At 44.7% G+C, this 15,248-nt stretch overlaps 1 protein-coding gene across 2 annotated transcripts in view; it reads left to right on the top strand.

Annotated features, from left to right (window-relative positions):
- Positions 1–14,902, top strand: part of LOC132225186 (transmembrane protein 185A) — a 42,450-nt gene extending 27,548 nt beyond the window's left edge. For both annotated transcript variants that reach the window (XM_059680474.1, XM_059680475.1), the window contains exons 4-7: positions 7,253–7,336; positions 10,953–11,129; positions 11,708–11,831; positions 13,249–14,902. In XM_059680474.1, coding sequence (XP_059536457.1) covers positions 7,253–7,336; positions 10,953–11,129; positions 11,708–11,831; positions 13,249–13,493 — 630 coding nt within the window. In that variant the 3' untranslated portion in view covers positions 13,494–14,902. The remainder of the gene's footprint in view (positions 1–7,252; positions 7,337–10,952; positions 11,130–11,707; positions 11,832–13,248) is intronic.
- The last annotated feature ends 346 nt before the right edge of the window (positions 14,903–15,248 follow it).

Here is a 15,248-nt window from a genome sequence, read left to right as displayed (position 1 = left end):
AATAAACTAGAGGCCCGCTGCACAAAAATTTGTGCACTGGCGAGGGGGGGGGTGTCTCTCAGCCCCACTTGTGCCCTCCCATAGTCTGGGACCCCTCTGGAGATAACGACCTGCTTACTTAGGCCCCCTCCCGGGTGGCAGAGGGCAGGCCCAATCCCTAGGTGGACCCCCTGGTCGGGCTCAGAGCAGGGCCAATTGGGGAGTTGGGGTGCCACACCCTGTCATGCACAGAGCTGGGCAGATCAAGAGGTTGCGATGCCACTCCCAGTCACGCTCAGGGTAGGGCCGATTAGGGGGTTGGGGCACAGCCCCCTGTCACACTCAAGGCAGGGTCGATGTGGAGGTTGTGGCGCCACCCCCTGCCACACACAGCAGGGCCGATCAGGGGGTTGGGGCGCTGCCCCCTGTCACGCACAGAGCAGGGCAAATCAGGGGATTGGGGCGCTGACCCCTGTCACGCACAGAGCAGGGCCCATCAGGGAGGTTGGGGAGCTCCCCCTTGTCCCGCTCAGAGCAGGGCCGATCACACAGAGCAGGGCCGATAAGGGGGTTGGGGACCTCCCCCCTGTCACGCACAGAGCAGGGCCGATCGGGGGTTGGGGAGCTCCCCCCGTCACACACAGAGCAGGGCCGATCGGGGGTTGGGGCACCACCCCCTATCACCCACAGAGCAGGGCCGATCAGGGGGTTGGGGCACTCCCCCCTGTCACACTCAGGGCAGGGCCGATGGGGAGGTTGCAGCTCTACCCCGTCACACACAGAGCAGGGCCCATAGGGGGGTTGGGGCGCCGCACCCTGTCACACACAGAGCAGGGCTGATCAGGGGGTTGGGGAGCTCCATCCTATCAAGCACAGAGCAGGGCCGATCAGGGGGTTGGGGTGCCTTCCCCTGTCACAAACAGAGCAGGGTGGATAGGGAGGTTGTGGCCCCGCCCCCTGTCACACACAGAGCCACAGGGCGATCAGGGGGTTTGGGCACTGCCCCCTGTCATGCTGCTCCAGGGGCCAGGAGGCCTCGCGCGGCTCCGCTGATCCTGGTGCTGGGAGGCCTCGTGGCTCTGCTTGACACCGGGGCAGTGAGGCCTCACTGCTCAGCTGATCCTGGTGCTAGGAGGCCTTGCTGCTCCGCTGATCCTGGTGCTGGGAGGCCTCGCGGCTCCACTGATCCCTGGGCATAAGGCCTCGCGGCTCCACTGATCCCAGTGCCGGGAGGCATATTAACCCTTTACTATATAGGATAGAGGCCTTTTGCACGTGTGGGGGCCGGCTGGTTTGCCCTGAAGGGTGTTCCGGATCAGGGTGGGTGTCCCCACTGGGGTGTCTGGCCAGCCTGGATGAGGGGATGATGGCTGTTTGTAGCTGGTCGCACCCCCTTCAGGGTGGGGGTCCCGCTTGGGTGCCTGGCCAGTCTAGGTGAGGGGCTGAGGACCCTTTTCAGGCTGGCGGGTTACTGAAGCTCCCAACCTCTCCTTTTTCTCTTTTCCTTTTTTATTCTGGGATTTATTTACCTTCTATGGCTATCACTGGAACTGAGAGCCAGCTTTAGCTCTGAGGCTCGGCTCCAGCTCTGAGACCTCGGCTGCTGATCTGGGTTTGTTTGGGTTCTATATTTGAAACACTGTTTCAGCTCCAGCTCTGAGGCCCAGCTGGCTGAAAGCAGGTTCCTGTGTGTTTAGCTTCTATAATTGCAACATTCTTTCTTAGAGTGCAAGCTCAGAGGCTGGCAGCGGCAGGCAGGGAACCTTGGCTTCCTCCATCACTGGAGCAAGCAAGCCTCCTGTTTGCTTCAGCTGCTTGGCTGCCGGCCGCCATCTTGGTTGGCAGTTAATTTGCATATCTCGCTGATTAGCCAATGGGAAGCGTAGCGAAGTTACGGTTAATTACCATGTTTCTCTATTATTAGATAGGAAGATTTATTTTAAGGACTCATTCAGGGCAGGATCAGGATCACATTTCAGTTCATATTAACCAAATTGCTTAGAAGCTGTGGGTCCGAAGCCCTATACAGATTGGTTCAGGGGAGAATTGGACACTATGGACACTTTGTTTTGAGCTTTGTGGGTAAAAAGTGGAAGAAGGAGATGGCAGTTGTGTTGGAAGGAGGCTGGAGAGTGGCTTACTTAGGATGTGTGAACCTGGAGAAGAAGGTTCCTATGGAGAGGGAGAGTGATGGAATGTGGGTCTGTGACAAATAGAGGTAACAGGACCCTAATCACCAGGAAGAGCTTGATCTTGAACATGGAGTGATTCCTCTGGTGCTGGGTGGACTGTGGAGGCAGAGTACCCCTGAAGGCCAACTTTTACCCTCTACTTACTTCCCCAAGATGGACCAATCCAGTCACTTCTCTTCACTTCCCCCTGTGGCTGCTTGCCATCAGTATTAAAATTTCAGGAGGGTGAATGATTAAGAAAAAAAATGTCTAAAAAGACTCCTGAGGAAACAGTTATTTGAGCAAGGTTGGGAAGCTCTAAGCAAAATCTTCCTTTCTTCCCTGCAACCTGTTACCTGGCCATCTCTGCATGGCACCCCTCCACACCCCCTGTTCCCCAGGAGTCATTGGAGACTTTGTCTGTTCTCTCTCTTCCCTGACTGTCCAGTTCATCCTCTCTCCTGGGGCAGGCCAGTCATGCTTGTGCTTTAGCACTTCTCCCCTACATGTTCCTCTAAGCATTTGCTCCTGATCTCATCCATAATCTCTCTGGTAACTTTGGTCTCTCATCTGAATGAGAAAACAAAATGACAGCAGCAAAACCTTCTCAGTCCTCTGGCTATTGTGCTTTTTCCTTCCATTTGCAAAAAGGCTCCCTGAAACAATTCTGTTCTAACCTTGCACTCCCTACTCAGCTTCTGCATACCCTAAAACTGGCACTGAACACCCTCTGGTCAAATCCTCACTTCGTTTTTTTTTTCTGGCCACCATCCACTCTGCAGCTCCAGACATTCCTGGTCCTTTGATCATTCGGCCACCTCTACTGCTGTTTCTTAGTGTCCTAGTCTTGGGTATTTTCTGTCCTCACTGTGTATACTTCGTCTGAATAGCATGTGTTGACTTCTTATTTCCACTGCCACTTATGTGCTGTCAGATCCTAAATTCATATTTCTAACCTCAGATTTCTCCTCTAGCTCCAGTCTCCATATCAAGCTTCACCTAAATATGTATTCTCTATATTGGTTAAAGGCACCATTCCTACCCAGTAGTACTACCTTTCTACGTTATGCCTCTCTCGTTTTGCACATTTTTCTATTACCAGAGCAAACGAAGTAAAACCAAGCTTTAAAAACCACTTGCAAAAGATTACATTAAATAAAATCACTGAGCTAAAATATTCCAGATATTGCTTATTTGGCTCAGTATTTCTCAGTGCCGGATGGGGTACACAGTTGGCCTTCTGGATAGGAAATGTTTAGTTGAACAGGAATGTCCTATGCTTTGCAGGACCTCTTCCCCTAGTCCTTGTGACATTCAGTAGTACCCCTACACAGGCCTTGCCCCTTCCCGAGGGAACAGCTGTCGCCTAGGTTGAAAAGCACCAAGTTGTTTAGAGCCTGAGAAGGAAGTTTAAGAAAACTAAAAATTTGTTACTTTGTTTCTTAAAAGTAAAAGCATATATGAGGGCTAGGAATGCATTGAGCATAAAACAGTGCTTTCCTAATGAAGAGTTAGTTATAGAAAGTCAGTTGTTCATATAGTCACACTCTTGGCATTTCTGCTACAAGAAAAAACATAATTTGGAGAGTTGATCTCCCCCTTGGTTCTTGTGTCCCAGAAGGAGGAGTACCTACATTTGCTAAGGATTGTTTGGGAATAGGCTCACACAGAGATGTGAAGGAAGAGTTAGGATTGGCCCTATGTATGTAGAGGAGGATTAGGAGATGGTATTTTCTAAGGAGAGGGAATAACAAAACATATAAAGGCAGAGGCAGGAGAAAGTCTATTATGTTGAGTGAATTATGGTGGCTCCAATATGACCGGAGCACAGTGTTGTAAGCTGCAAAGTTTTTGGAGATGAATAGTGGTAATATGTGCAAAATAATATAAATGCAAAGATGGCAAGTTTTATGTTGTATGTATTTTACCTCAAGAAAAAATATATGCCTGGAACACAAAGTGTAAAGGAAGACATTGTGGTAGTTGGGGGAAAAGAGAGGCTGCATAAAGGGATTAGGCTGAGTAGGGGCCAGATCTTCAGTCCTCAGAGCATGTGCTGAGCTACCCCAGGTTCCATAGTGAACTCACAGGGCACTATGAGGTAGTGGACATTTTTGAGGGAAAACCAGTGATAGCTGATATCTGAGGGGACACCATAAGAACTACTTAGCTCCAAGTAGTTTATGGTTTTAGTCACATTACATTTCTTTTGATAACATCACAAAAGAAGCTGATTTTTGGCTGTTTCTGTGATGAAAGGTATTAGTGTGCAAAAATTGGTATGGAGAAGAGGTAACAAGGGTGGAAATTGTTGAGAAATTGTTCAGCACCCAGCAGACACACCTATCCCATTAGCAATTAGTTGTGCTTATTTAAGAATGATTTTGATTTATGTGAGGTTTTTTTTTAAGTATATAGTCACCTTTATTATCATTCATAAATACATTAGAAATGGACCTTAAAAATGGCATGTAGGTTCTCATTGGCTTCTGCCTTCTGTTCATTAAGCTATGCAATTAGAAAGCCAGCTTTGAGGATGAAAAAGGTTAAGTATCATTTCAATTTTTTTTGCCTTAAACATTCTGAAAAGTTCCCTGGTCCTTCTAGGTCCAGGGACCATAGTGTCTTAATAGACCTACCCATGCTCAGTGCCTTCTGTAATTACTCATAAATTTCAATGGGCCACCTGGCCAATGGAACATTCTATTAGTCTACCAGTTAATATAGACCTGGAGCTATGACTGAGAATATACATTTCTGTCCTGTTCCATGTTTTTTATTCCAAAGGGCAGTTACTTATCTTCCAAAAATAGCTATCACTTTAGAGGACCTAAAAAGCATTATCATCTGCCAAAAAGGTGAGGTGGCTCCTCTTCTTTTCCCAAATAAAGTTATTTGGAATCTTGACTGAAAGCAAAAACCAGATACGCAAAGGTCTTCCCCTGAAAAGCTATGTGAGATTATTTAATGGCTACTTAGTATATAGCTACTAATTTTAGAACTAATTACTTAAATAAATGGAACTATTAGGTACTTTTTTCGGTCCAGAGCCTACAAAAGAATTTCTGAGTCACTAAATGTCCTATGAACTGAAAACTTTTGAGGAGCTCTGGCCCAAATCCAATTGCCTATAGGATATTACTTTGGTAGGCACTGGTGAGCCACTGAAGAGCAGTGAGTGCTGCAGGCAGAAGCAGAGAGTCTGGATGGGGACTGGCGGACCTTCAGGACTGAAGGCTGGGAAGCTTCTCAGAGGGCTGTTGGACTGCTTTGGAAGGTTAGGGATGAGGAGGGCCTGACTAGGCAATAGCAGTTGGGATGGAGAGCAGGCAGGGGATTCAAGAAAAGTCTGGATAGTAGAGAAGACAGGATGTGGTGACTAAAGAGAAGAATCTGGGAAAAGAAATATAGGGCGCTTTCTAGCATCATGCTTTGGGTAATTAGGCCACTGTGATACCTTACAGGGAGGTGGGAGGCTATCAAAAAGGGTGGGACAAGGTAAAGGGTAAAGATCTGGGGAACAATGAACTCAGTTTGGGACTGGCTTCATCTGAGGTGCCTCAAGGAGAGCTGGGTCCATGCCACAGCCTGGGGACTAGATTGAAAACAGAGATTACAGGACCAACCAATTGGAGGTAATGCAAACCAGGGGTGTGGATGACATTTCTCCCCAACCTCTAGGGCAGAGCAAGTGAGTGAAAACATGTGTTTGTGTCTATGTCTCTAGTGGAGAGAGAAGACCAAGTTTAAGGCTCTGGGAAGCATCACCATTTAAGGAGAGGAAAAAAGACTGAAAAGAACTGTCAGAGTACCAAGAGGTGGGCAAGACTGTGCACTGAGACCTTAGACAGGGGTGGGCAAACTTTTTGACTCGAGGGCCACAATGGGTTCTTAAACTGGACCGGAGGGCCGGAACAAAAGCATGGATGGAGTGTTTGTGTGAACTAATATAAATTCAAAGTAAACATCATTACATAAAAGGGTACGGTCTTTTTTTTTTCAATAGTTTTATTCATTTCAAACGGGCCGGATCCGGCCCGCGGGCTGTAGTTTGCCCACGGCTGCCTTACAAGGAGGAAGGGGTGGTCAGCAACATCAGATGCTGCAGAGACGATCAATAAGATTTGAACTGAAGTGGTCTGATGCTGCAGAGGTTATTGGCCAACTTGATGAAAGCGGTTTTTGGGTGGTCATTGGGGTGGAGGCCAGATCACAGTGTGTAGAGCTTGGATTGGCAGGGGAGGTCATGGGGCTTAAGTATCCCTGATGTCTCATAAAATCTGATGGTCATGGGAAGAGAAAGCTAGAACTAGGAGTATATAATGGATAAAGGGAAGGGTGAGTTCCTTTGGTCTTTGGGTCCTTTTGTGTGTAATGGAAATTAGTTGAACTTGTTTCTGTGTTTCTGGGAAAGATCAGTGGAATGGGCAGAGTTAAAGATGGAGTAAAGCAGTGGTTCTCAACCTTCTGGCCCTTTAAATACAGTTCCTCATGTTGTGACCCCACCATAAAAGTATTTTCATTGCTACTTCATAACTAATGTTGCTACTGTTATGAATCATAATGTAAATATCTGATATGCAGGATGGTCTTTGGCGACCCCTGTGAAAGGGTCGTTCGACCGCCAAAGGGGTCTCGACCCAGAGTTTGAGAACCGCTGCAGTAAAGTATTTATAATTGATGTCTTAATGTGACAGGTGCTCAAGGAGCCAGAAAGAAAGGGTTAGATGCAGGACTGAGTCCTGGGTACAAGAAGGAAATACAGGGGTGGTTAGGAATAGAGGTGTTTGTGGATATGGGCAGGGAGGAAGCTTAGGGAGTCCCATAGATTTCCTTTATACTCAGGGATCCTGGAAACAAGGTCATTGCCTGGCAGAACATAAAGAGCAGGGCAGTCTCTAAGCAGAGGGATCAAGGCAGGAAGCCAGGGGCAGGTTTCTCCTAGTCATAGCACTGCTGTGCTCTTATGTGCTGAAAATCTTCCAGTCCCAGTGCAACTTAATAAAATGTTTACTATATTGTATTTTGCATTGCCTTTTAATATGTTAGCCAAATAATTGCAGTATTTACTTTGTTTAACTGATTCTTCTCTTGACTTTTAGTTAGAAATCCTGTGTTCTGTCAACATTCTCCAGTTTATATTCATTGCCTTAAGACTGGACAAGATCATCCATTGGCCCTGGCTTGTATGTAACATTTTAAAGCTTTAAATAAACTTTTTTATTATAAAAATATTTTGTGTTCATTGTACAAAACTTAGAAAGGACAGATAAGCATACATAATAGAATAATAATAACTCATAATCTGGGAGATAAGATGTTTAGAATATTTTTTTCTTGTTTTGTGGTTTATTGTTTCATAATGATAGTTGAGAGCATACCACATGTATAATTTTGTATCTTACTTTTTTGTCTTAATGTATCATAAACATTTTCCCATGTAAATAAAAGGTCTTTAAAACCATAACTGTTAAAGTTTAATTGATGGAAAATATTCTTCAAATGCATCTACCAAACCATCCCCTTATTTCTGACTATTGAGGTTCTTACCAGTGTTTCAGCATTATAAATCATGTTGCAGCATATATTTTTGTGCATTAAAGTTTTGCCTAATTTATTCATTGTTTTCGTATGAAAGACTCCAAAAACAGTATTAGTAGACCAGCGGGTGGGAACTTTTAGAGATTTTGAAATAAAAACTGAACTGCCAATTTGCTTTTAAAAAAAGCTGTGCCAATTTATACTCCTGCCAAGGGTGAGGTCTAAGTCATGCTTGTAACTGTGGCTTCAACTAATGTGTGTTTGTTTAATATTAACTGTGCATAGATCGATAGAAGGACTGATGGATAGATACATTCACACATGCATATATATACACACACACACACACACACACACACACACACACACACATACACATACATGGCAAGCTATAAATTAGAGAATATACTATGGTTTCTATTATTAATGCATAGAAAAAAATGAGAATAAAGGTAGAGGAGCTCCATTGCCTCTGGGAAGTGTTCATGCCCGTGTTTCCCTCCCGCCCACCCGCCCCCATCCCCCTCTGCTTGTTGTGCATTTTTTAAAAATATATTTTTATTGATTTCAGAGAGGAAAGGAGAGGGAGAGAGAGATGGAAACGTCAATGATGAGAGAGAATCATTGATCGGCTGCCTCCTGCACACCCGCTACTGGGAATCGAGCCCACAACCCAGGCATGTGCCCTTGACTGGAATCGAACCCAGGACACTTCAGTCCACACGCCAACACTCTATCCAGTGAGCCAAACCAGCTAGGGCTGGTTGTGTATTTTTGCACATAAGACATTTTCATTTTTTTGAGGGGAGGCATAGAGCTTATTTATTTATTTTTTTTAATTTTATTTTATTGTTTAAAGTATTACAAATAGTAGTACATATGTCTCCTTTTCTTCCCCATTGACCTTCCCCAGCCTCCCCTACCCCCCAGCACATGCCCTCACCCCCCCATGACATTTTCTTAATTCACATGGTTTACCTTTAAAAGAAAAACCAAAAGAAAAAAAATTGAGAAACTATTCATTTGGCAACAGGGAAGAAAATAAGGGAACATATGTTGCCTTCACATTGATTAAAGACAAGGCTCATCATTTCTGCCCAAAGTCTTTGATAAAATATTCATAATAGAAAATATTGTCCAGGCACCCATCCTACATCTTCAGGGTACTGGATCTAGACAACAGTAATTGGGTTTCAGACTTTCTGTTGTGATATGGAGGAAACAAATTTTAGTAAGACCAAAATCTAAGTGTTAGGTAAATCAGAAGAAATAAAAAAAGAATAGGAGTTGTGAATGTTTTCTGTAGGTGAACAGAAGAATTTTTCTAGGCCCGATCCTGTGCAGGTCCCAGCAGATGAAGTAGTCCGCTTGCACATTTACCACAATGATTAAGGGAGACCAAATGAGGCTGTTAGGACCACTAATATTTCACCCACAGGGAACATGCCACTAAGTAAGAGTCTGATCACAGGGAAGAGACTGTGCATAGACTCTACAGTAAAACCTATGATCAGGAGCTCCACTCAGGAGGACTAAACAATCATACAACAACTCAGGTCATTGGTCTAAAAAATTAAAGGTAAACCCAAAGAACTGTTAGAAGAAAACATAGGAAAAAATCTTTGGGACTTGGAGTTAGGTGAAGAGTTCCTGGAAATAACACCAATAACATGGCCCATAAAAGAAGCTTGAAAGCGAAATGAAATTAATGAAAAGACAGGCCACAGGCTAAGAGAAAATATTTGCAAAGCACAGGTCTGACCAAGAATTTGTATCCAAAATTTCTAAAGAACTATTAAAACTTAAAAAAAATAAAAACCAAACAACCTAATTTAAAAATTTATAAAACACTTGAACAGAACATTCACAAAAAAGATATGCATATACTGAATGAGCATGTGGAAAGGACACTGTTGCCCATTAGGGAAAGGTAATAAAAACCAGGATGAGGTACCACAACACACACATATCAGAATGGCAAAGGTAACACAATTATCAAGTGCAGAGAGACATGGACACTCACACATTACTGGGTGGGAATGCCTAATTGTATAGGCACTCTGGAAAACGGTTTGACAACTTCTTATAAAGTTAAACATGGAGTTACCGTGTGACTCAGCAGTGCCAACCCTGGGTATTTCCCCCAGGGAAGTGAAAATATATAGCCACACAAAAACCCATGCACAAGTGTTTATAGCAGCTATATTTGGGATAGGCAAAAGTAGGAAAATACCCAAATCTTCCATGAGTGACTGGATGAACAGACTGTGGTATATCCATCCAGTGGAACACAACTCAGCAATGAAAAGGAACGACCTGTTGATACACTCAACAACTTGGATGAATTTCAAAGACATTCCACTGATTGAAAGAAGGGAATCTCAGAGTATGACATGCTATATGCTAATCTGTAGCATGTTTTTGAAAAGACAAAAGTGTAGTGATAGAGAACAGTTCGGTGGTTGCCAGGGTTTATGGGTAGGGTAAGGAGGTGACACAGTGAGGGGACAGCATGAGGGAGTTTTGTGGGGTCAAGGAGCTATCCTGTATTCTACATGTGCATGCATGAAAAGTCATAGAATGTACACCAAAGAAAACAAGTTTACTGTTTGATAACACAAGATAGAGGGCTAACAGACATGTCCAAGGGGGCAGTACAAGCAGAGGAGAGATCATGAAGCCCCCACCACCCCCCAAGAACTTAGCCTGTGGGCTTGTATGGGTATTAAACAAGGTCTTTGTGGTATGGCAGCAACAGACACAGAACCCATGTGGAAGAGGAGGCAGGGACCAGGTAGCAGAGTCCTCCCAGCATCAATGTGCAATTTTGCAGAGGACCTGTGCACCCTGGGCAGCTGAAGCTTCTAGGGCACACATTCCCCAGTCTTTTGCTAAAGTACCTCTGGCAGGATAGAGAAATGGCCTATGAAGAGGGCACATTAGGGTAAGATGAGGTGAGTGTGCATGATGATGATGTTGGCAGAGCAGGTACAGACTGAGTTAGATCATACCTTAGGAAAAGCAGCTGCAAAGCTCTTCACTCCAAGAGTAATCCACGGTGGAATACTTCAGGGCAGGTAGCAGGTCCCACAGTGAGCACCCTGTGTGTCCTCACAGCATTCCTAGCATGTAAGGCTGTCCTTGTTCGTGCTTGCACTATCTTCACCACAGTAATCCAGCAAGGGGTTGACTATGCCTTCCCTCAGATTCTAGGACAGAAACTAGAATACTATAAAGACATTTTTTCTCTCCTTCTCTCAGGTTGTGTGTGTACCCCTGTGGATTCTCATGTCCTTTCTGTGCCTGGTGGTTCTCTATTATATTGTGTGGTCTGTCCTGTTCCTGCGATCCATGGATGTGATTGCAGAACAGCGCAGGACACACATAACAATGGCACTGAGCTGGATGACCATTGTTGTGCCTCTTCTTACATTTGAGGTAAGCTTTCGACAGCAGAATTTCTGAGGTTCTGAGACCACCCTTTCCTATGACAGCACCCTGTGTACCTATAAGGGCAACCCACTCTTTCTAGATATCACCATGAGCTAACCCTTGGAGAGTACACCAAGAGAATGACAGTAAAATAAGAAAGTTGTTTCTTTGAGAAGGGCTAGGGACTGACAGAAATGTACCTTTCTAGGTATGATGCATTTGTATGGATCAATTTGTCTACTTCTAGAAAGAAAGTTGAATGCTGTGTTTCATGTATGATTCTGTAGAAAGTTATAGGATGGGCACCGTTGACTCCTCAAAGCCAGCAGCAGGAGGAAGTCCCCATAACAATGCTGTTGTTGGATACTTCCTCACTAGACTGGATGGATTTTGTTTTCCACAGTTGGATACTTCCTCACTAGACTGTATGGATTTTGTTTTCCAAAAAATAGAGAGCTTCTATGGTCTCTCATACAGCTGACTTTCCACTTATGAGACCTGGTGAGGGAGGAGCATTATGGCTTCAGACATTGTCCATTTTCAGATGCTGTATCCAAGAACCTCAGCTCTTTTTCTTTCTTTAGATCCTGCTGGTTCACAAACTGGATGGCCACAATGCATTCTCCTGTATCCCAATATTTGTCCCCCTTTGGCTTTCCTTGATTACTCTGATGGCAACCACATTTGGACAGAAGGGAGGAAACCACTGTATGTACTCAGTATTTCAGAAATCTTTTGTGTGTGTGTGTGTGTGTGTGTGTGTGTGTGTGAGAGAGAGAGAGAGAGAGAGAGAGAGAGAGAGAGAGAGAGAGAGAGAGAGAGAATGAATGAGCCTGAGGGTACCAATTAAGGAGCTTGCATGGGAAAGCTAGGGCTGAGGAAAATCTGGAATCTTCCAAGGGAAGGGCATGCTGTCAACCTTGCTTTCCCTGCCCTGTACTACAGCCTCCCTAGCAGTACACTGCAGTTTGAGGTAGGACTAGCCCTGGTAGGTGGCCTGTTTGATTCCATTCCATCCACTGCAGCATTAGAGTCAAGGTACCTCCTTCTCAGGGGATCCTAGGATTAGAGGAAAATCCACATTGCCCATCGGCTCCCAGGACTCCTCCTAGGTGCTATTTCCTCCTCGCTTTCCCCAATGTCATTCCTGACATTACCAAGTCTTGTCAGTGGTGCCCTGCTAGCTCTCTTTCCTCTTCACTATGTGCTGTGATCTATGGAAAGGGTCCCTTCTTCACTAGACTGAAAGTTCCTTTGCATGTAGTCCCTGAACATGCCCTTCTAGAAGCCAATGAGAGAGGGTGTTGTGTCCCAGGAGAGCCAGCACTACTCTGATGGTCCTGTGGTAAACAGATAGGAAGAGTGGACCTCAAAGAAGCAGTTTTGAGGTAGCCTCATGAGCTCAGTCTGCTTCTTGGCCTGGACTGACATATGCCTGCTCTTCTCCTGGATTCCAGAAGATGACAGAAATGCTTTCCTTGGATGTCACTCTTTGTCATACATTAGTTTATCCTGGGTAGGGAAGATTAGAGGATGTCTACAGAGTCTAGACTCCACAGGTATTTGAGACTCACTAGCAGTGGTTCTCAACTTTCCTAATGCTGCAACCCTTTAATACAGTTCCTCATGTTGTGGTGACCCCCAATTTCATTGTTACAAATTGAACATAATTAAAGCATAGTGATTAATCACAAAAACAACATGTAATTATATATGTGTTTTCCAATGGTCTTAGGCGACTCCTGTGAAAGGGTAATTCGACCCCCAAAGGGGTCATGATCCACAGGTTGAGAACCACTGCACTAGAGTAAGAACTCAAACTGGAGCACCCCTCATAATCATTGCGAGGGCCTGTGCAAGCAGACTGTCCCAACTTATGATTCTGATTCAGTCTGGGCTGGGCCAAAATTGTATCCCTACCGAGACCCCAGGGACACTATCATAGCTGGTCTGGGAGCCCCACTTGGAAAACCATGAAGCTCAGATCTGACTCCTTGTCCTTAGTGGGTATTTAGATTTGCTCAATCTTCATTTCTAAGACATCAGGATGAACTCATTCAGGATGGAAAAGTAATTTGAAATTCAGTGTAGGCTAGTATTTGAAAATTGCATTCTTCTTTTTCAGGGTGGTTTGGTATTCGCAAGGATTTCTGTCAGTTTCTCCTTGAAATCTTCCCATTTTTGAGAGAATATGGAAACATTTCCTATGATATTCATCATGAAGATAATGAGGAAACCGAGGAAACCCCAGTTCCTGAACCTCCTAAAATTGCTCCTCTGTTTCGAAAGAAGACCAGGGTAGTTATTACCCAAAGCCCTGGGAAATACATCCTCCCACCTCCCAAATTAAACATTGAAATGCCAGATTAGACACCACTTCCTGGGGTAGAACACAAGCGCACTGGGACGCATGCGCTCCTCTACCTTCCTCTGCCTCTTTGTTCATCCCCCAGAACTGGTACTGGAGCTGGGGCTCCAGGTACTTCCATCTCATGCCTTGTTTGCACTCAATTCCTGCCAGTGACTCACCACAATGGGGCACACAGGTGGCAGGTGACTGGAACATGTGGGGTGTGTCAATGGATGTGGATGCCATGGAGGGAGCATCTGTGAGATGGAGAGATGAAGCTGATTCTGACCAATTGGCGATGGCTGATTAGGCCAGAGAAGTAACATCTACAGAGCTGGTTTTCAAAGTGCTAAAATTCCTATCAAAAGTGTTATTTGAAAATGTATTTTTAAACCCAGCCAGCCTCTCTGCTTAACTCAGATTCTCCTGTTGTGGCGTAGTCAGTAGGAACTGTAAATAAGCCTCTCTGGTACCATGTGTATCCACACAATCATTACTGTTCGTGTTCCTGCTGTGGAAGTAGTTTCTCTTTGGGCATGCTGACAGCAATTTTTAATGGCCCTATCAGTGAGCCCTTTCTAATTAATGGAGTGACTCCGTGCTTGTATAGTATTTATACAAATATTTTAGCATTGTAATATACCGTGTTAAATCCTAGTTCTGTACAGTATATTCTGTTAAAGTATTTTTTTACAAGCTTGTACTGGAGACATACATCTTCTGTTGCAGAAGTAGAAGTAGGTGGCCCACCTGTCCCACCCACTGTGGTGCCACCCCTTAACAGGACATCACCATTTCCCCTTGAATTTCTGCACATACGTAGTAGCTGCTACTGCCAGAACAGCCAAAATAAAGCAAGAAATGATCTGTGCTTTTCTAACAGTCTGGGAATATTGGCTTACCAGAAAACTATCAAGCATGACTTAAAACTGGAACACTGGACAAAGTTGCTGAGACTAGGAACTACCAGTAGAATTGTGTATATGAGAAGATCTGAGGCTTTCTGTCTGCCTTCAACAAGAACACTTCTGGTGGGGCTTATGCTTTTAACTAGGAAAGCAGTTGCTCCAAGAGCTGATGGTAAAGCCACGAGTCAAAGTAGATCCTATAGGCAGCAGCCTTCTGCCTGGGAAAAAGTAGGGCACTTTTTAAAAGGAGGGTAAAGGGAGCACTGGAATTCTCATCCAGGAAAAGTGTGGAGGGTTTAAGGTGGGCATCTGCTAACTTGTATAAACTGAGCTCTACTGATGTCTACCACATACATAACTCCAGCTGCTCCCTGGCCTCCAGCCAGGCTGTTCTGTCTTAGGGGAAGGGAAACATTTGGAATCATGTAGACTTTCCTGCTTGGTGTGTAACAAATGTAGATCAGCCCACTATTTTTGCTCACTTTAGCTGTTCAATAAACTGGTTCCTCATTTTCTATGCACTCTTATGGCTCTTGCTTAAAATATGGTCTAGGACACTGAAATTGTTCTGATCCAGAGGAAAGGAAACTACTAGCTGCCACAAGTGGCCGAGACATGTGGTGGTGGGTGAACATCCCTAATGAATCTTCTGGTACAGTGTGAACTCAGTTCTGCAATTGTTACAGCTCAAGAGCCTTACAAAAGTGTACTGTGGTTCTAAGACAATCTTAAAGCTGAAATTGGCTATTTGGTGGTCCCAAGGCATTGCCTGGTCACATTAGTGGCTGAGTATTGCTTATGAAATACAATGGTCTATGATTTCTGTCTAGCTCACTCTAGCTGCCTGTGCAGTTTAATGAGCATTTA

Source organism: Myotis daubentonii, chromosome X (assembly GCF_963259705.1).
Source record: "Myotis daubentonii chromosome X, mMyoDau2.1, whole genome shotgun sequence".
Taxonomy (NCBI): Eukaryota; Metazoa; Chordata; class Mammalia; order Chiroptera; family Vespertilionidae; genus Myotis; species Myotis daubentonii.
The sequence above is the reverse complement of the archived record's forward strand: the minus strand, read 5'-3'. Positions and strand labels throughout refer to the sequence as shown.